Source organism: Plectropomus leopardus, chromosome 13 (assembly GCF_026936395.1).
Source record: "Plectropomus leopardus strain MGB_pleo_1.0 chromosome 13, ASM2693639v1, whole genome shotgun sequence".
Classification (NCBI taxonomy): domain Eukaryota; kingdom Metazoa; phylum Chordata; class Actinopteri; order Perciformes; family Serranidae; genus Plectropomus; species Plectropomus leopardus.
The window spans coordinates 32,738,652-32,761,163 of NC_142188.1; the positions used below are offsets into that span (position 1 = coordinate 32,738,652).

The 22,512-nt window shown below is 39.2% G+C and overlaps 2 protein-coding genes across 2 annotated transcripts; both read right to left on the reverse strand.

Moving 5' to 3' along the window:
• Positions 1-1,265: 1,265 nt before the first annotated feature.
• Positions 1,266-17,359, reverse strand: cep68 (centrosomal protein 68). The gene is made up of 9 exons (XM_042502770.2): positions 17,217-17,359; positions 13,068-13,153; positions 12,698-12,999; positions 10,502-11,539; positions 9,127-9,346; positions 8,321-8,520; positions 8,034-8,156; positions 5,677-5,773; positions 1,266-5,585 (listed from the first exon to the last, which is right to left on the reverse strand). The coding sequence occupies exons 3-9, from the start codon at positions 12,965-12,967 to the stop codon at positions 5,446-5,448; spliced, it is 2,088 nt and encodes a 695-aa protein (XP_042358704.2). The 5' UTR covers positions 12,968-12,999; positions 13,068-13,153; positions 17,217-17,359; the 3' UTR covers positions 1,266-5,445.
• A 1,235-nt stretch (positions 17,360-18,594) lies between these two features.
• On the reverse strand, positions 18,595-21,461 carry sdhaf4 (succinate dehydrogenase complex assembly factor 4). Its single transcript, XM_042502141.2, has 3 exons — positions 21,284-21,461; positions 20,716-20,829; positions 18,595-19,530 (listed from the first exon to the last, which is right to left on the reverse strand). Exons 1-3 carry the CDS (start codon positions 21,354-21,356, stop codon positions 19,421-19,423), a joined length of 297 nt encoding a protein of 98 aa, XP_042358075.1. The 5' UTR covers positions 21,357-21,461; the 3' UTR covers positions 18,595-19,420.
• Positions 21,462-22,512: the final 1,051 nt, after the last annotated feature.

Sequence of the window (22,512 nt, forward strand, 5' to 3'; positions counted from 1 at the left end):
AGTATATATGTACTAATTTGCATGAATTTCAAGAACAGAAATCGAAAGTTAAATAAGCCAGCTTCAAATTCTTGTTTCGTTTTGATGACATATTAAGATTCAGTGTTTTTACAGTGGGAAATTTGGCTATTTTCACCACTCAACAAATCAGAATACTGTCAACAGCAATACAAAAATTCATTTTCCACCAAATTTATAGGAATAAAATGTTCTGAAAATTAAGCTTTGAATAATATATAAACAAATCCCTCAGTAAAAGCCTTCAGAATCTATACAGGAATGAAAATGTTAAGTTTACTGTGTGTAAGATTTCTTGTTTAGAGCATGAGAGAAAAGTCATGTATTTGAAAATTCCACACATTGCATACATACTAGGGGCAGCTGTTTTTTTGGAGGTAGTGCAAGTAATGCAGGTCATACAAGTTCAGCCTCTGGCTTCTCCAGTCCACATGTCACAATGTCTTTGGGCAAGATACTGAACCACAAATGTGAGCATGTATGAATGATTTAAGTAGCAGGTGGCACCTTGTATGGTAGTGCTATTGTGACACATAGTGTAAAAACACTTTGAGCAGTCAGAAGACTTAAAAAATGAGATATACATATGCAAGTCCACTGACATTTTTAGATGAAAAACTAGAACTACCGCCACATGGTTGTTTGCCTCAGCGCACAAGTCAGGTTGCTGTTTACTGCCATATCTGTAAATCCCCCTGGCTTATGAATTCTTGAGTTATGGCCAAAATCATTTTTTGTGAGGTCACAGTGACCCTGACTTCCAACCACTAAATTTTAATTAGTTAATTCTGAAGTCCAAATGGACATTTGTGCCAAATTACTAGTTATTAGCTATTACCAGCACAGGGCCTCAAAACAGCACTATAGGCTAACAGCGTAATATTTCAACTATCACCACAAAAACTCAATTTTTTAAGTACCAGAACAGAAATCTGAAATAAAATAAAACTTAAAGTTGTATTTTGGATGTTTTCTTTCCACTAGTCATGTAAAGTCATGTTAAAATCTCAAAAATGAACATAAAAAAAATATTTTCACCTGCACTGTCTCCCCATAACCCTTTTAAACCTGAGCTAACTGGTTTGATCTTTTTTTCCAAAAATGGTGAGAAGGCAATGGGCAACTTAAAAACACATGGCCTCAAAATTAGCACAAAATTATTAAAAAGTTACAAGGAATCTACCAGAAAAGAAGCAAAAAAAGAAAAGTTCAATAAATAAATAGACAAGAAAATTAGCCCCAAAAAGTACAGAAAATTATAAAAACGTAAATTTTTTATTCTGTGACATAGTTTTAGAAACGTAATTACAGCGATATAAAATAAATAAAGTGTTCTTGACATTTTTACTTTTTTAAAAATATAATTTTCGAATAATTCTCCCCCTTTTTCAAAACTAATTTTCAGGTCATATTCTTGTCGCCTTTTACTACTTTCTAGCAATTTGTGGGACCTTTCTTGCCAAGTTGGTTACCTTTTTTCCTCATGCTTTTGAAAGAAATAAAACCACTTTGTTCAGATTAAAAGGTTGAAATAGCTTGTAAAAGTCATCTGAACGTAGTACAAGAAAAGTGATTTGGATTCAGGTTTTAAAGGGTTAAAGCACAATGGAGTCAATGCCAAAGTGTTTGAAATCATGAACTACTCAGACCTGACTGACCTGTTGGTGCAGCAGCCTTTCCAGTTTCCTCTAAATGCCCAAACCAGACACAGAACACAGAAAGTAATGCAGCGCACACGTACACGTACACACACACACACACACACACACACACACACACACACACACACACACACACACACACACACACACACACACACACACACACACACACACACACTACCACTTCAAACAATCTGCTTTATTCAGTGACTGCTGAAATTCAGTAGAGTGAAAGCTTTCAGCTTTTTTGGTTGTAAAGGCTTTTTAAAAATGTAAGGCCATGTCCATGCTCTATTTGTCCAATTTTGTCTCTAACTGGTGAGAGGAGAGAATTTGGGTGAATTGAACCTCACTTGACCTCGAGGTATCCTCGCCTGACCGAAATAAGAACCATAAGAAATAGAGCATAATACACCTCATCTGTTTAACACAAGAACACACAACACTGATATTAGTGAAATCAGATCCAACAGCTGTGTGTGTTGAGTTGAACATGTGGACAGACACAACCTGTCCTGTTAAAGCGGCTGATAAGGAGACATTAAAAGTCATTGATCCCTGTGAGGAAATCAGGTTCTCCTCATTCAGATCATAGTGCATGTAGTCATATCCTACAGTACAGTACATGAGTGTAAGCTGCCAACTGATCAGAGGTCAGACTGACAGAGCGCTGTGTCCTCAAACACTGAGTATACTCTGATGTCACAGGAGAGAGCCTCCACAAGAATTCTACATTTCTGAAAAAGCTATTATAATATTAGCTATTAGAGTTTAATTTAATATGAGTGGAGCTTTAAAGGTGTGTAGGATTTAGGGGGATATATTGGCAGAAATGGAATTTATTATAATACAATTGTTTTCTTAAATGCATAAACACCTGAAAATGAGAGTCGTGTTTTTGTTGCTCTAGAATAAGCAGTTTATATCCACACAGGGATCGGGTTCTTGTCTACAGAAACCATGTTGCGCTGCCATGTTTCTATAGTAGCTCAGAATGGACAAACCAAACACAGGCTCTAAATAGGGAAATTCCAGTTTTCTCATGGGCCACCAGAGCCAGACGTCCCTCTGTGGCAAGTAGCATCTGAAAAACATAATTCTAAGTATTTAAACCAGAACAAAAAAGTTCTTCTTTCATAAACATTGGGAAAAGGGTAATGATCAACTTGTTAAAAAATGTTCCACAAATTCCCAAAAATGTGTAGATTTCAAAAAATGATAAAAAAAAGGGCAATATAAAAATGTCTTGGGATAAAGAAACTGTTATACAAACTACATAATAATCATAATTACATATTCAAAATTATGTTACAGAATTATTAAAATTTTAAAGCAGTTTTTGAAGGTTATTTCCTTATTTGTTTGTTCCTTTTCTTTTCCTAACTTTCAGGTTAATTTCTTGTACTTTTTACTAATTTCTTGCTAAATTTCACACTTATCTTCTTACGTTGCTCCTTGCCTTCTTCCCTTGCTTATTCTGCGTTTTTACCAGTTAAAAACACTGGGTTTGGTTTTTTTGGAGAGGAGCAGACCTCTGTGGATAATTTGGCTAACGGTGCAAACCTCCTGAACATCTGGGTCTTTAGTTATCAGAAAGAAAAGCTGAGCACACGTGAGGTGCTGGGCTAATCTCCGACACGCTGAACAGCATCGGAGAGACACTGATTTGTAACGTGAAACTGTTTTCCAGTGTTTTTACTGTTGTAAATCACAGGGCCATTTTGTCCACTGAGTCCAATTAAAGATTTCTGTGGAAACCTTCCTCATCAAAAAAACAACAACAACCAAAAAAAAACAACTTCTGAACAATGAACACTTAAGGAGTTGTAACCAGGAAAAGTTTCAGCTGGTTGCAATCTGCAATCATCACCACTATATGCCACTAAATCCCCCGAAATCTTACACACTGAACCTTTAATAAACTTGAAGTACAACACAATTAGATAACAATGAACTCTGTTCTTATTTGGTCTTTAAATAGTTGGATTCAGTCACAAACTGAATGTGAAATGCCTCTAAATGGTACCTCATGCCTCCACACAGCGCCAGCTAACACATCCCAGCTGCTGCTGCGTGGACTCTATCCTCATTTCTGCTTACACATCTGGAAAGGAAGGAAGTGTGACTGTAAACGCAGGAGATGCACTGTGAAGTGAATATCAGTCAGGTCTGTTTAAAGGTCTGTCAGTTTGTGATTCCATTTGAAAATATAACTCATCATTTAAGGACAGTCATTACAAGTAACAGAGTAGCGACAGTAAGTAGAAAAAGGTATGTTAGAACATTCATGTAATCCTTCATACAAACAAGAGTTTAAGGAACTTTGAGGACTTAATATTCAATGTGATCAGTTCAGTTTAGACAATAAATTGTTTCCTTCACGATTTATCGCTGTGCCATACACATCCAACTGACACACAAGATGCCAGCATCTTTAAAGGGCGGCTCCATTATTTTTGACATATTTGTATCAGTCTGTAGTGTTCCTGTTGTGTTCCCTATGTATTCAAATCTTTACGCTAAAAGGTTGGAGTATGCATGTTTTATCATAAAAGCCACAGACTGTAGAAGTAATGGATGTAGCTACAATGACGTCAACCACTGGTTTGTGCATCGCCAACGCCATTGTCAGTGAGAATGTTACTTTATGCTTCCCTTGCTTTATAATGCGTGAGTTACATAAACATTCACCCCTGTGCAGTTGTCCTGATGCTGAAATCAGCTATAGAGACTGAAACTGTTTTTGTACCAGGCTGTAAACATGTTTATTTCTGCTGTAAAGTTGAGCATTCTAAAATCGGAGTCTATGGGGATTGACCCCTCAAAAGGCCATTCAAAGAACTGCAGTTTTTTGGCACTCGCGTATTGGCTTCATTTTTCAGCCACTGAGGTTTCTGCTTGGTCTAAACGCTATTTTCCAAAGCCTGTCTAAAAAAATGTGTGTATGAGGTTGAATTAAATGAAGTTGCATGGAACTGACACCATTAGAAAATTCAAATTTTCAGGTAAAGGACCAGTGCCTCAAAACTGTAGATAAGTACAGTACTTGAATAAATGTACTTTGTTCCACTCCATCACTGGATGTTGCTTATTCATAAGTCTGAGTCTGCATGTCTCAGTGTTGTGGCTATTCAGAGGATGACTGATTTGTCATAGAGATGATTAAATCGCCTTCAGTAAGTGAAATTAATTCAAGTAAGTAACCACTATCATTTTCACTTTCTGATGTTTAGAACAAAACAAATTTCATGAATCTGCATCTCTCTATACACGTTGTTTGTTGTTTTTTTCTAGCGGATCTTGACCTCTCCAATATGTTTCCTGTGCAGACGCATCGCGGCGAGTTTAGAGTAACAGCCAGTGAGGTATCTACACTACTAATATCTATTGCTTTGCCTCTGTGCCCTGGTTTTTATGATACAAATGTAGTTTTATATTGAATCTCAATGTGTCGTCACCTGGTTAAATAATGGTTCAACAATAATAGTAATTGTAAAATAGCTCAATCTTCCACCTCAAAGCTAAACCCTTCCAAGCTAACACTTTGCTCACTCTCCAACACTGTCAGCAAACAGTGTGTGTGAGGGCTTTAGTGTCCCCACATCAAAACATGAAAAAAGAACACAGATGGAGCCGCCCTTTAACAAAGAAACATAACTGACAGCCTGGAATCATTGAATGTTGGGAGAAAGCACATTAGTAATACATATCACAGATGTGTCCTGCAGCCTGCTCAGGTTGTCCCCTGGACCCCCACAGGGCACAGTTACTCCTCTCTGCCCTGCTGGACTGGGCCGGGCTGGGTGAAGCTGTCCTTAGCTGACAGGATGGAGGAGAAAAAGTGTTCAGTGTGGCTTTCCAGAGCTCCAGACTGCCTCTCGATCAGCAGCAGGGTGTCTCTTAAGACTGCAGACGCAGAGAGAGAATAAAAAAAGACTGAGTGAGGAAATGATGAGAAGAGGTTTGTGTTGCATGATGTTGCATGTTAGAGACTGACGTGGAGACATGGTCCTGATGCAGCTGAGGAGGAGCCGTCCGGTGTGCAGAACACTGGAGGTCAGGGGCTGATGGATGCTCACTTCTCTCTGAAAACTCTGACAATGAGAACGTCACATTACAGTGTCAGCAGAAGACCACGGACGGGAAGTGAGTCACAACTGAGTTTTCAACTTATCGAGTGGACTTGAGTTTGCTGAGGAATCACTTTTCCACTGCGATGAACATGACACTTGACCTTACACCCAGTAAGAGACGGACGCAGTGCATAGTTTTTTCTGCTCAGCTCAGTCTAAGGCCAACCTCAGAATCACTGTCAGATGTATTGCCAAGTAGGTTTACATGTACAAGGAATTGGAATAAAGGAAAAAAATGCAATTAATAATAATAAAAAAAAAGCCAAAAATACTACAGAAAAAAGCAAAGTACTAGAAAGTTACAATGAAAACATGCCAAAGATAGTTTAACCCTTTGGGTGCAATAAGCAATTTGGTAAGAAGTGTTCCACAAATTACAAGTAGATTAAGAGAATTATTTTATTGTATTTATATTTATAGCTAATTATCATAACTACATATTTAAAATCATGTTACAGAATTGTTATCGTTTTTTAAGGTCTTTTTCCAGTTCATTTTCTTTATTTTATTTTTTCACTTATCTTAATTGTATTATTTATTTATTTACAAAATTTCAGGAAATTTTCCTGTGCTTTTCACTAATTTAATGCAAATTTTTGGGTCATTTCTTTCTGTGGTGCTTCTTCCGATGTTTTTCAGGCTGATTTGCTCAGGCACAAAGGGTTAAAGAAGTACTGTAGCATAAAAATATGTACAATATAGCTATTTCAGAATATAAAAAGCTGTACAGTCTTGTGCAGATCAACAATGAATCATTAAGCCTCTCGAGGCTTCCCTGCTTCCTATATCCTTGTTAGTGCTTTATCACACTGGTTCCCAGTAAGGCCTTCTTCATTTAAAGGCGTATTAGAAAAGTATAGTAAAAGTATAACAAATGTTGTTCATTCATTCATTGTCCATAACCGCTTGTCCTTGTAAGGGTCGCGGGGGGGCTGGAGCCAATCCCCGCTGTCATTGGGCGAGAGGCGGGGTACGCCCTGGACAGGTCACCAGACTATTGCAGGGCTGACATATATCGACACACAACCTTTCACACTAACAGTCACATCTACAGGTGATTTAGAGTCACCAATTAACCTGACCTGCATGTCTTCTGAAATGTGTGAGGAAGCCGGAGAGCCCAGAGAGAACCCATGCAGGCTAAGTAGGAACATGCAAACTTGGCACAGAAGGGCCCCCCTGCTTAAGGTCCGAACCTTGCCCGAACCTGGACGAACCGAGGACCCTCTTGCTGTGAGGCGACAGTGTTAACCACCGCACCACTGAGAACAAAATGTTGTATTTTCCTTCATTTTATACACTCTATTTTGGCCTTACTTTTATTAACAGTGTCAGTGGTTTTTATTTTATTTTCAATCTTACGTTATGAACTCTGCATTCAATTTTAATCCTGATTTTATCTTACTGTCACTAGTATTTTCAAGCGGATTTTACCCATGTGAAGATGAATTTTGTGTATTCTATTCTGATCTTATTTTGTTTTCACACGCAGGTTGTATTATGTCTTTATATCTTCTATGTCTTTCAATGTGAAGCACTTGGTGCATGTAATATTTTTTTCTTGTAAAGCACGTCGGGCTTTATTTCTTGTATGAAAGGTAATTAAGATGCTTGTTCAAAGTAAATTGAAAAAAAATATATATATACTGAATACTTATACTGAATATTCGCAGGAAATAATGTGCTCAAAATTCATCCAAATCTGGTTTTACACAAACTTCTTGTAGTTACTGTGTTCACTTTTGTTCATGTTCTTTTGTCAAGGGTAGTCAGAAAAGATGCCCCTTAAGGGAAAAGACTGGGAACCAGTGACATCAATGTTGGACATCTTAGCATGCATTTATACATGTGTCACTCAAAGTAATTTAATTTTATTTGAATTTAAAAACTGCACTTCATTTTGTTTCAGGGTCAGTTGTGATTAGCCAACTGTCACAAACACAAACAATCAAAAAATCTAATAAACCACCGCTGTTACTTTAGCGTCAGTTCGCCTGGCTGCAAAGAGCATGATCTATGTGGAAGCACACAGACCCACAGAGAACGAGTGAAATTGATCGATATGTCAGTGTCAGCTTCAGCTCAGACGACAGTCAGCCTGCAGCCTCTGTTATCAACAGGTGAGCGACCAAGGTTGCTTTTAGCAGAGCCAGTGTCACGTTCACTAACGTGTGTCCACCTCTGCAGACACCATGTGTGGTAGAAACAGCTCAGTCCTCACCTGAAACTCAGCCAGAGACGACCTCACGCTGTCCATGTCCACAATGGGCGTAGCCAGCAGCTCCATCTTCTCTGACACTGTGTACAGCTGCTGGATGAGCTGCTGCAGGTGGGAACAGAACACCTGAAACACAAACACACACACCAGTCACAGCTGCTGTCACTACATGATGCTCACGTCACACTAATACCCTGCAGGATTTACATGCCAGATCAGGCAGTGTTGTTTCATACTGTCATTTTTAGGAATACTGCCATCCTGTGCAAAAGGTGAGATGGTGTCTCTACCTGGATGTGTCTCATCAGGGAGTCACTTTGCTCCTGCTCCTCCTGGCTGCTCCTCTGGCTGCTGGGCAGGGTGATGTCACACAGCTGCTCCACCAAAACCTCCACCTCCCTGAGACCAGATGGATTTAGTCCCACTATCACAGACTCCTCCCAGGCTCCAGAGCTCCGCCTTGCAGCCTCACAGGCTCTGTGATCTGATGCTGATGGACAGGAGATGGACATTTTTCAGTGACAAAGCCATCGCAAACTCAGTTTCATTCACTTCCACTGTGTTGGGGAGGAGGCAGAAATCACAGAGACAAATTTCTCCAAACTTGGACAAACCACAATTACCGCCTCGATGTTGTGAGTCTCCACCAACCAGCCAAGTTACAGTTTACAACCATGTCTGTCAGACTCATATGTAGTCATAACAGTGGACAATACTCAACCACATTGGATGTGGTTAAAAAGGAGCAATACATTCTAAAACGTGGATGCTCCTCACACATCTTCAACCTGATGGACAGATGTTCTACACAATCAGCACAGCTTCAAGAAGAAAATTAAGGGATCAGACAACACAGTGCTGACACACTCATTTCTGCTATCCACCAATAATAAGGTCGATCCCCGGCTCATGCAGTCTGCATGTCAAGTGTCACTGAGAAAGATACTGAACCCCATATCTGTGTGAATGTTTAATGTTCCTGATGAGCAGGTGGCACCCAGCATGGTAGTTCCTGCCAGCAGTGTGTTAATGTGTGTATGAATGGTTCTTAAAGGTTTTGAGTGGTCAGTAAAACCAGAAAAGCTCTCTAACATACCAGTCTGAGCAGCACTCCTCTCCTCTCTGTCCTGCTCATCTTTGCCTTCATCTGAGTCTTGATGACCCTCCAGCTCTCTGTCCTTCGCCTCGTCCTCCTCGTATTCAGCCTCCTGTTTCTCAGGCAGGGTCACGGAGGAGAGGATGGAGGTGGTGCCCAGCTCCAGAGACTCCCAGCTGGCTGTGACAGGCCGGCTCAGCTTGGCCGTCACCTCTCTCACCTGCACACAGAGAGCAAAACTTTGTCTTTAGCTGTGGAAACGCAAACATTACTGAGCACCACTGACCCACTGAGTCTGGCTGTTCCCTCACTGTAGGGTTTTACTTCCCACGATGTGCAATTTATGTGTATTTTTGTTTAAAGAGCTATCCTACCCACCTTCATAAGCTTTATACTTTTAAAAAAATGTTTTGCAGAGTTGCCACATTTAGCAGCATGAATTACTGATCATTCAGCCTCTCTTATTAAGCAGCTCAAGACCCTGTCAATCTTTAAAATAAATATCAGACGTGTTTTTATTTTAAAAATTTTGCACCAGCCAGCTTCTCTTCCCTCACCTTGTAGAGCATTTTTATTCAATTTGAACGCAAATGTACACAATTACAATACTAGACATTCTAAATGTTTACACCTTCCAGTATTCCGTACTGGACTCTGCCAATTGCCTATTATGTGTACTGCTTAGTGCTTATTTGTTAGTATTGTAGGACTCTGTATTTGTTTTTGTTACCCATTTTAAGGTGACATTGTCATACAAACCTATAGGGGATTTCTGTATCTCACCTGTACTGCAGAATCTTTTTCTATTCTGCTGTTTTGTTTTTACTGTGCTGAATAAATAAATAAATAAATGTGTCTACATGATCCAGATTTGCAGCCATTTCAACTGCAGATTTGTTTTAGAGTTGTAATCATCTGTATAGTCATTAGAATCAAAGACGCATGTTTGTAGCCATCCATGTTCCTATATTCTGAGCAGTATATGAATTAAGGAATATCACTTGAGAGGATGTGCTTTAACGTTATTTGAGCAAGACAGTGATGCGGTTGGAACTGAGGAGCTTGAGGAACCCTAACCCTAACCATGAGCTCCACAAGCCTCACTGAAGTGTTATTTATTTACATATGTTATTTAGCTTTATTGTAATTGCAGTTCATTCAATAATTTTGCATTTTAGACGTTAACATTAGTTTACAGGACATTTCAATATATTGATATATATATTTTGTATCATGATATGGCCTTAAAATATTGCAATACTATTTCAAAGCCAGCCCTACTTGGAAAATAATTAGCACTAATACAAAGTGTGAGTGATTTGGAGTGAATTACGTAGTTACAACGTGCAGTGTAAAGAGAGTCCATGGTATAGACCTGTCTGGAGAGCAGCTGCAGCTCCACCAGCTGCTCTGGAAGAGGCCAGAACTCCTCGTCCACGTCCCCTCCTACACACCTGGACCGTGGGAGGACACTGGTAGAGCGGGTAAAAGCGGTGAAGGTGGAGGAGGACGGTGTATTCTGCTGCTGATAGCAACCGTCAAACATGTAACGACTCATTCCGTCTCTGTTGTTACTGCAGTCCAAGCTGTCCGAGGACGAACCTACAGGGTCTGTCTGGGAGAGCAGGGTACCAGAGGGCTTGCCGTCTGAGGACCTGGTGACCCCCTGCAGGTCAGTTGACCTCTGACCCACACTGAAAGACAAATCAAACCCTGATAGGCTTGTGGAGCTACAAAGGTGGTCCAACTCAATCCCTGAGTCCTGCAGGGTGGGGTCTATTTGGAGGAGAGACTCTCCCCGGAACCTGGAGCTGTCCCCCTCACAGACCGTCTGTCCTGGTCTCAGGGGGTAGGTATAGTCCAGCAGGTCCTGGTACTCCTTGTTTGGGTCCCAGTCTGCGGAGTGCCTGTCTGGAGATGGAGGCAGAGCTTTAGGGATGGCACAGGCCCAGTAGTTTGCCTGACAGGGAGACATTGGATGTCCTTTTGAGTGTCCTCCAGAAGAGTATATTTTGGTCTCTGGCCCACCTACCCTGTCCCTCCCCCCGAGTCTGAGCCTGGAGTGCTCTGAGCGAGGGCTGTAGGTGGGATGGAGGACGGTGGAAGTCAGCTGCGGCCTCAGAGGAGGGTTTGGTCTCTGTACCTCCAGGATGGAGCTCAAGAGGTTCCGCCGAGCTGGTCTGCTGCCAGGAGGAGGTGATCCAAACGTGGGTTCTTCATGGTTCAGCCTAGACCTGAGCTCGGAGACACCCATGGGTGAGTCGAGGTCTTTTCTCGAGGATGATGAAGGTGAGAGGTCACTGTGAGAGAGGCTGAAGCTCTCTGAGGTCAGCTCCTCTCTTGGTCTTGTCAAGAAATTCATGTCAGTGTGTTGCTGATTTTCTTCTCTTCTGCTGACACTAACATTTTTCTCCTGCAGGACAGTAAACTGAGGTTAGCAAACCAGTACCTTCAATTAACCCTTAGGGACCGTCTGGAGCATTTTACGCATTTTTCGTTCTTCATTTTGTGATCATTTTGTCTGCGTTCATGCATATAGCATACATTTTGGCAAGCTTGTGTATTTTTGTTTAATCTTGTAATTTCCAGCTCAGCTCCTACAATAAGTCTAAAATACACAGTGGAAACTAAATTGTTACATTCATACTGTTAAGTACAAAAAAATGTACCACTGAAACCCATTCATGCCATGGTCATCAAAGCATAAGAACATCTGCTACTTTGCATATAGCATATTGAAAATATATATATTTTTAAATCTAAAAACATAGTGGCATAATGACAAAAACATGTAAGGGTTAAAATTCTGAAAATTATTTGATACTTATGATTAAGACTGATTGTATAACTTATTTTTTCTTACTTAATAAACAACAATATTTTATCAGTATACAATGCAGGAATTCCCTGATTTTTATTGTGCTGCGGTAAGGTAATACAGTTACTTTTTTATGAAAATTGCACCTTATTTATATTAAATGTACAAAACAATTACCAAGAATGAATGAATTATTTTAACTGTAATTTAGAAACTCATCAGTGGGTCATGTTGTCAAAAATATCAATCTATAAATACATACTGATGTTGAATAATTGAAACGGTTTCCATACTCATTTTTTACAGTATCAATACACCAGTAACAGCTGAGTTGTCTTACTGTTTATGTTTATTACAACCATTCTGTTCTTTTCTGCATCAAGTCAAAAAAAGTTATAGCCTTTTTATATACATCTTCTGATTTAAACAATATATATTTTATGCCCTCAATGTCAACATTTCCAATCGTATTAAGAATGTTACTGAATGGATATTTTTCAAGGTGTTGTTTTGAAGTTAGAAAGTCAGGTATCACTATCCAGCACCCTATTGTGGGCCAGATTTGGTCTGCAGGCCTTAAGCTGATTATCACTGCAATGAATGATAATTAGATCTGACCTTTAAAGTAAAGTTACTCTGACACTAGGATTCACACAGGAGACAGCATCTCTTTACATAAAAACACGTCTGTAGTTTGAGATGAACAGAATAAGCAGCAATAAATAAATACTCTTTCCTGTCAGTGGTCCTCACCTTCTCTGTGTGAACCTGCGGATGTGTCTTCTTTAAGATGGATGTGTATTGTTCTCCAGAGAACAGAGGCTTTCTGCTCACATACTGTCTGTCTGTCAGGTACCTGGAGGTAGGGGCCATGGAAACGCTTTTGTGTGTCCCTCCTCTGTCTGTGTCTCTCTCTGTTTTGCCTCGTTCGCTGTCTCTTGTAGTCGGGCTCAGGGATCTCCTGCTGTGTTTAAACTCTGGGAAATGCATCTTCCACCTCTGGCTGTAGCCCCTGGCTTCCATTGGACAAAGGGGATGTATGAAGTTCCTGTCAACTAAAGGAAGACAACAATTTAGTAATTGAGGAAAAAATGTATTTGATTATTTTGTTTCACTCATGCACCTTGAAGGAAGTGCAAGCTTGAGGCAGAGGTTTTTGTCCAGTGTCTTCTCAACAAACATGTTGCTGAGTCGTAGCACACAGGAGCACTGCAATGACACAAAAGTACAACACATGAAGACAACAGATTCACCTGTTCATTCATTTATGGCCACTTGGGGGCAGAAAACATAAAATCTGATATATTATCACCCTAAGCAGAACTCAAGTAAAGCTCTAGCAGAACCAGGGTTCATACATTTTTATCAAGACATTTCCACGACTTTGAGGCAAATTTTCAAAACCATACATTCTCTGAAACAACCACTGATACTCCTTATCACTTCTTTTTCATTGTTATATGTTTGTTCAGAATATATGTTCAAAACTTCAGAACAGAATAAGAACTGACTATTCTAATATCACTAAGGGACTGTGAGTTATGTATGCCAGGGGAGGGGGTGGTGCAAAAAGGGAGAGGCATGTCAAATATTTTTTAAGCACTGGGGAAGGGCTTTAGTTTTTTTTTTTTTTTTAATTTGGCTTAAGGGATGGGCATACAACCTTAAATATCTATATTTTTCCTTACAAAGCTGGAAGCATGTTTTCTTTAAAAAAAATCTGGCCATTTTTTAAAAAAAAAATGTTTTGGTGATTTTTAAAGAAAAACTTTTGGTATTTTTTTTCTTTTTTTGAGGTTTTGATGTTTATTTATTTGTATTTATTTATTATTATTACTATTATTTTGCAATTTTTAATGAAAACTTTTTTTCTTTAATTTCTTTTGGTGATTTATGAAGAAAACACACCTTCCTTTTCTTGAAATATCAACAAAATAACACCATTTATCACAGTCAGAAACTTTATTCAGGTTTGTGAAACAGATTTCCATAACTTTTCCAATATGTTTAGGGTATATTTAGCTTTCTGAAACTTTAGACATTGCTATTTGCAACAAATTCCATGACTTTTCCATGTTTTTCATGACTGTAAAAACCCAGAAGAACCACAGAGTTCTCTTTGAAACACAAATAATATGAAGCTTTAAACAAACAATAAGCTTAAATACTATTGGAACTCTAGAGACACCCAGGATGAGAGGAGATTACAGCATTAAATCAATAACACCATCCTTGTAGACATTAGTTCCACATATGTGAGTGGTGCACACACACTTCCAGTTGCTTAGTGAGTGGGAGGCCTCTACCTGTTGTCGTAGCATCACTAAGAGCAGACCTGACAAGCTTCCATTTGGGTCCAGGCCGTGTAACGATACGCTCGCTTCTCACCTGACTGATCTCATTAAGACTGCATGCTCAGGCCTGCCTGTGCTCACCGGACCAACCAGGGAGAGAACTGTGTGTCCACAGTAGCAGTGTAGCTGGAGCCGTGGACACATCATGACAAGAACTTAGACATGATGAGTTCACTATTTATGTTGCCAGTTTGCCACCTTGTGATCCACAGGACTCAAAGTCTCTGTTGCCAATGTCCTGGTGGCATGGCGTATTATCCTGCTGGTGGGGCCACTTATGGTCTGTAATGGCGTTTGGGTGGGTGGCACATGTCAATATAACCTTTACTTGGACAGGTAATCTTATGCAGACATAAAGTCTCAATGTCAGACCTGATCAAACACAGACAGCCACCTATATTTGGTGGCCACAAGGCTTGGGAAGTATGTAATATTTCATACCTTCATACCTCCCTGAAATGTCACTAGGGTATAGTGTATATGAAGGTTTAAATCCGCCCGCTGTTGGCAAGCTTTTCAGACTGATAGATACACAATAGAAGCCCACACATGCTATGAAAAGTCATATTCTCATACCTTTTTTCCCTACTAAAAAGAGAAATACAACTGTGCACCTTTTGAATTCAACTTTCTCTCAGTCACTGAGGACTGATGAGGCTTAATTGCCTTGTTAGCGCATCATAAAACACACTTTATTCAAGTTCGACAGAAGCAAAATAAAACTCACCCAAACTACTCTTGCTCGTCTTGGCTACTCTTGCTAGTAATCTAGTTAGTAAGTCTACTGTTTCAACAATCACAAGCTCCGGTTTTGTTAAAATAAATATTTAGTTCACTAAGTTAGCTGTCAAAAACTCTCTCTCTGCCTGCTGGCCACCAGCTGTTTATTGTCTTGTAACTTCTCCCTCCACCACTAGGTGCCACGGTGTCTTTTAGCTCAGCTGCGTGTTCCACCACCGGAGACAGAGCTCTGGTGGTGCATGCTGTGCACTATACAGTGAATTTAACAGCAAGAGGAGTGCCTGTATTTATGACAGTATTGAAAGACAATACTTGGTACTAGTATTGTATTGTATTACTGGTATACTGTAATACTTTGATATTGCCCAAGCCTAGTGACCACAAAGAAGCTTTTTGTGGCCACGGGCCATGGTTAATGTCAAATCCTGAGTTTTGTTGAGTTGAGCCACACCATGCAGCGGAAATGCAGAAAAGACACAGAGCTGTTGGAGAGATCAGGGAGGCAGTGGGAGGCTGTAACACATACTTTGCACCACACAAAGCAATAATCTTAAACCCTAAGGTATTCCGTTTACTGTGACACAAAACAAAGAAAAACAGTACATTTCTCACACATGAAAAACTGGAACTAGAGGATGGTAGGTGTTTCTGCTTTTTTAATAACTTGAATGATTTATCAATTGCCAAAATTGTTGTGTTTTCTGCAAATCCATTGATCAATTAGCTGATTATTTTAACTCTAGATTTGTTGACAGACTCTAAGACAATTGTTCTGAAACTAGCATCATTACTTTTAGCCCCTTTTACACTGCCTGTTCAGTGTGGGAATATCATGCTTTTATGCTGCCTTGCCATTCTGTTATAGGCATAATCATGGAATAGGAGGATAGAGTTGTCTCACGTTTAAAAAAAACCAACTGCTAGGAAGGTACAGTAGAAAAATGGTATAAACAGGACAGCCTGCAGGACAGGATCATGCAGCATGGGAGTGACGTTTTGATGAAGTGTTATGTGTGTGTTCCACTGTGAGAGATTTAAAAAGCAGCTGACAGCAGAAGAAGGTTTCAAAGAGTTAGAGCCCATGTCGTAACACCTTATTTGTCCTATTTTACCGGACATCCTACTTTACCTTACTTCATCCTACACTATGTCCAACATGGGGTAGTGGATGAAACCATTTCCTTTTTTCCATTCTCTTTCTTTTTTTTTAGAAGATCATTTTCTGACAACTTTTTACCAATTTCTTGCTAATATTTGGACCATTTCATGTTAAGTCGCTTGTCACTTTATTTCCATGTATATGAAAGAAATTAAGCAAATTTACTCAGGTGTCAAAGGGTTAAAGAGCTTCAGATGTAAATCCTTTTTTGTCCCATTTATGTAATCTCCCACATTAACTGACTTTCCCCTACACTATGTCCAACACAGGGGACAGTGGATGAAACCATCCCCCTCACTTTTTCCATTTTCATATTCTTGTTTTTTTTTCTTTTTTAATTATTATAGTTTAATATGTTTTTTGTCACCTTCTTCCCTTGTTTTTGAAAGAAATTAAAACCAATTTACTCAGGTTTCAAAGGGTTAAAGAGCCCAACTTGTAAAATTTTATTTGTCCCACTTAACCTGACTTCGCCCTACACTATGTACAACACGGGGGACAGTAGATGAAACCATGGCAACAAGCAGTGACACCAAACACAAATGATCTACCCACAGAGGGGAGCCAGTGTAATGTCCACAGAGCTGACCATGTAAGGTCGCCAAAAGATCAGCTGCTTCTAATCAGCTCCTGACAAGGAAGAACTCCATACGATGGCAGCACTGAAGTCACCGAGTCAAAACAGAAGCCACAGAAAGCTACAAGAAGTACAGCATTAAAGCTGCAGCAATACCGTTTTCTATGAGACTCCAATAAGGTGAAAAGTACAACACGTAGGTGTATTTCTGCTCATGAACACATAACTGTTAACTTCGGCTTTTTCACAGTTCAGCATTTTAACCACCAAGCTGCTGCTGCTTCCTTTTGATAAAATCTCCAATTTTAAGTATTTGACGTTTTTTCCATCCGGCGGAAGTCAGACCAACAGACATTTAACAAATATTTTGTATAGGTGTCCCTGCAGCAGCTACAGTCCTGTCTCAGCGTCAGAACAAGACAAACGACAGATGATTCTTACCGAGAATCGGCCCGTTGTTCGGCAGGGAGCGTCCAGTTGTTGGCGCTTTGTTACCGCCGCCTCCTTCCTGCTCCTGCGTGCCGCCTTCACGCGCTGCTCAGACTGTTTCTTTCCGCTCGTTTCTAATCAATAGTCTCCTTCCTTATAAGGCTCAATTAGGCTTTACACGGCTTGTATGTAGCGTCTATTCGATATAAATTCTGAAGACGGCAAATTAATAGTTCAGATAAACGCTTTATGATTATTTTTACTTTTACTTTTATCGCTTAGTCGGATGGAACCTTCATAATTACATTATTTTTCACGGCACCTGAAGGTAACATAGTATGGTTAAACTCTGAGCAGGAAAAGCGTGCAGATGTGGCTCATGCTGCCCTCTAGCGGGCACAATAACAGGTGCAGACATCATAATCTCATAGTCAGAACTACAAATATTGCCACAGCTATTAACATTACAATGCTCTCCAAATCCACAAATGTACACTTACAGACCTTTAAAACCACACCCGTTTTTTAAAATTATATAAATATTTGTTTTGTTTTATAATTTAAATAAAAAGAAATAACATTGTCTTGTACATATGACGATAAAAGTTAAATGAAATTATTAGTTGGAAAACAGATTTAGATTATTGTGGAAAAATTCTTATTTTTTTGAATTTCTATGTTTATTTAATTATCCTTATATATTTTACACCCTATATATTTCCCCCACACATTTTATGGACAAAATTTCAAAAACTTTTCCATGAATTTTTAAATGAACCATTATAAAAAATTCCATGAACAGTCACCATGCATTACATTGCTCCATCTCAAATTGTAGCACAAATTCAAAGTAATATTGGGTCATCATGACAAAAACCTGGCATTAAAGGTGTTAAAATACTGAAAATTCATGATTATTTGACATTTATGAATAGGACTGATGTTTGTTAAAATAATTAACTCAGTGACAGTATAAAATAATATTAGTGTATATTTTTAAAAGTTTGATTTTTCAGACATGGAGGGAGAGACAAAGCATGGGGAAAACAAACAAACAAATGTGATGGTAAACAAAACGCTGTCATACATATGCAAATATTAGTCATCACATCGCATACATCACAGCTACAGAAAATAAAATTGCAGTTATGATACTTTACATGGAAAATTATCCTCAGAAAATTATTTACTATTTCATTGCATGCATCATAATTTCATGAATTTTCCCAAACTTTCAAGCATTTTACTAATTCCATGAAAATGAGTTTATTCCCTGACTTTTCCAGGTTTTCCATGACTGTGGGACCCCTGTACATGGTCCCATTTGTTCATGTAAAGTTAAAGATAGATTTAATGCACACTCAAAACAAACTGTGAGACAAACAGGAAGTTGTACATAGAGTCTCTTTAATTGATGTCTACATTCAGACTTGTGGACAGAAGAGTTACAGGACCAGCCTCACCTGCAACAAACACCTGCACTGTGCAAAACAGTGCAGCTTCAAACATTTAGTCATTTTTCATGACTTTATAGCATTCCCCCTTTAACAAAATGCACAATATTAACACGTTGAAACCTAAATCGACAAGTTTTCCCGTGCTGTGTTCAGATGCCTTCTACAAGCTATTTGACCCGTTAAAACCTGAAAAAACTGGTTTGATTTATTTCAAAAACAGGAGGGAAAAAGGCAATAACCAACCTGGCAAGAAATGTCCTACAAATTGAAGAAAATTAGTAAAATGTGACAACAAACGTACCTAAAAATTACAACAAAAAAAGGGGGGGGGTTAAATATTTAAAAAACATCCAAAAAAGGGGGAAATATCCAGAAAACTATATGTATGATTAGAATTATTTTATATTTAAAATTATGTACAGAACAAAATATAAACACACACATATATTTTAATTGTCAGCAATTTATAGGCCTTTTTTTGTCTTTTTCTATACTGTATGATTTTTTAGGTAATATTTTTGTAACTTGTCTTATTAAGTTTCTCATTGCCGTCTCGTTCCTTTTGTGAAAGAAATCAAACCACTATGCTCAGGTTTCAAATGTTGTCCATAATATATGCTGACAGATCTCTTTGTTCCCTGTCAGTATAAATAGAGTCACAGTCAGAGTCACACTTTGTGTCTTTGTATGTGTATCACTGGTTTATATAGTGCCACTGGTTATATACAGGTGTGATATATCACATTCATGACTGCTGGACTAGAAGTCGACACAGCGGCCCTTTCTCTCCCAGTCTCCGTAGCGGGTGGGCTCTGGACCCCGAGGACCCCCCTTCTCCTTGGTGACAGGGTTCACATCATCGGGGAACCCTGGAGGACAACAAGGGAAGGGTTCAGTTAGAAAGACGCTGCTCTAGGTGTGATGATTTCCTTACACAACTGCTGCACTTTAAAACATACAGTGTCCACAGTGTCCAATTTGTTAAGTCCAACTAACACAGTCAGCTTCCCCTCTTCTGTTCACCTTTTGTTGGAGCTTTGAGAGAGATTTCTTAACTCATGGTCCACTTTAGGAGGGAACATACCCGATTTAGAATTAGGCCAGTTGAATCAGATTTGCCACTTCAATACGAACTTTTAATAATTAACTTTTTTAAATGTGAAGTTTTAAAGTTTGAACAAGGCCAGTCCAAACTCATCAGATGGTGCCGCTCTGTCAGAGCTTTTGGTGTACGAGCGCAACGCCAAAAGCCACCTTCCATGTCCAACCAGAAGGAGACTGTAAGATGAGAAACGGTGGCATTGGTTGTATATGCTGCATGCGTCTGTCCGCCATGCGTCTGCATGTAATGCATATGGGCGCCGTCACTTGAGAACGCGGCTGAATGGAACCGGTTGTGTCTCATGAAACGCTGAGGGACAGCGTCAGGTAATAATGCTGCCAGTAACAACGTAACATAAGGAGTGTGAGTACGCTTCTATGGTGGATGGATGGGTGCCATAAACAACTGACTTTTTTCTACAAACAACTGACTTTTGTGCGGAAGTCTGGAGTCTGTGCCTCTTTTTCCTAAACCTAACCATCACACTGTTGTGTAAACACAAGGACATGCTGAGTCATCCCACCGTGTGCATTTGTTGACATTACAGTAATGCATCTTGAAGTGTAAACAGCTGACGCAGAAGACCTGAAACGTCCTGAGTGGCTGTAGAGGGTCTCTGACAGAGCGGCATTGTGTGACGAATTGGGATGAGGACGTCTTGACAAGGCTCAGTGGGACGTTCAGTGTGACAGCGGCATTCATGTAATATAGTTATAAAAGCTAACTGCACCAACGACAGGTTGCAGACACTAAATCTCAAACAAAAGCCAGAGACTTCGTCTCTTCTGTTGCATGTTTGATTGCACTTAATGTCATAATTCAGCAGAGGTTTAGTAGATGGTTGTAAATGAGCAGCAGACTACACAGGTAATGTTGCTCCCCTGAGTTTGTTCAGTTCAGTTTGAGAGTGCAGTGTGAGCTGATGACAGACAGTCTGCTGTTGAATTCTCACTTTGCAGAACATCTTTGCTCTTCTCCTCGGGGCTGTCAAACCGACCCTGAGGGGTTTTAGCTTTCTTTAACGGCTCCTTGTCTTTCACCGCCCCGCTGGCTGCCCGGGAACATCCTGAAAGAGACAAACAGAAACCACAGAGATAAGGATTTTTGAATAAAATCTGGAGGGATTCAGATGCAGACACCCATTTGCAGCTTCCAATTCAGCAACTAAGGGAAGAGTTAAGAGAAACATAATTTGCACTGCTATCTTGTCCAGATTTGGCAAGTCTATGTACAAGGTACAAGGTAGATTTATTAGTCATTTCTTTCTAAATATAGTTTAGAAAAAATAATTTAATTAAATTCTGCTGTACTACAAGTGTAGTCGTTATGGAACTGGACCTAGTCCAATATGGTCTAAATGTCAAAAAAAGCAATGAAATGTCCAATTTTTGCATATTCACAAATAAAATAATAAAACACTTTTTTTTTGCCAATTAATCTCTCCATGAAAACCATGAGTAGAATTACAGAGGCTACGTTAGCTAACAGCTAACAGCTAACACACACACACACACACTGACCTGTAGTTAAACTGTGGGACTGCAGCAGTCTTCTCGCTGAAGGACAGAAAGTTAACCGCAGACACAGAGACATGTCCTCAGCTCGTCAGAAGACAGACCCACACAGACTGCCGCTCGGACACTTACACAATTCTGTTATTGTCGTTCGTCTGTCGCGCTTCATTTACGCAATTTTCGTCATCATGGAGCGACGGAGAATGGCTACAAGACAGTGTAGTGTTTATTCAGCACCAGCAGGGGGAGACAGAGTTCTGCGCAATAATGTGTCTAAAGTTTCACGTTGACCATCATCACTTCATTAAATATAACTTCACAAACAGAAACTCGTTTTTAGTGATAAAAAATGACCAGTGAGTTATTCATTTCACTGGGCCTATTATTTTCTTAAACAGTAAACAGTAAGGTCCTGATCCCATTTATATATGTATCCCCCCCCAGGATGTCTTGCTTTCTTGCTTTTATTTTTAGAATTTTAAGTTTTAGGGTGTTTGGGGTGTATTTATTTATCTATTTTATCATTATTATTATTATTATTATTATTATTATTATTATTATTATTATTATTATTATTATTATTATTATTATCGTTGTTATTATTATTATTATTTTCCATTGGGTATCTTTACCTTTAATACTTTAAGTACACCTTTGTGATTATACTTATTTTACTAAAGTACCATTTTCAATGCAGAACTTTTACTTGTAACAAAGTATTTTCACAGTGTGGTATGGGTACTTTTACTTAAGTTAAGGACTGCATAACTGGAAATGTGTCTTTTTGAAAGAATGAAAGCATTTGGGGGATATGATTCTTTGTTCAGATGGATATGAAACTAATGTTTGTGTAAATAGAGAGCTGAGTCGGGATATGGTTAGCCTAGCTTAGCATAAATACTGGAAACAGGTGGAAACAGCTAGCTTGGCTCTGTCAAACATTTAGCATCACACCCAGGCCTACCAACAGCTCTGAAGCTCTGATAAACATGTCGTCTTTTTAATTATTCTGCACACAGAACAGATAAATAAAAATGTCGTTATCCTGACATACTGTTCAGATGAATCACACCTGAATTCAAAGCTAACAGGTTGATAAAGCTGTAGATCAGTGGCTGAGGAGGCTGAAGTCGTGATTTTTTTGCTGAATGTATATGATTCTGTAAAAAGAGCATCTGTGATTTTTCAGATGTAACAATTTGGCAGCAAATGTATCCTTTAGTTCATGCTGCTCC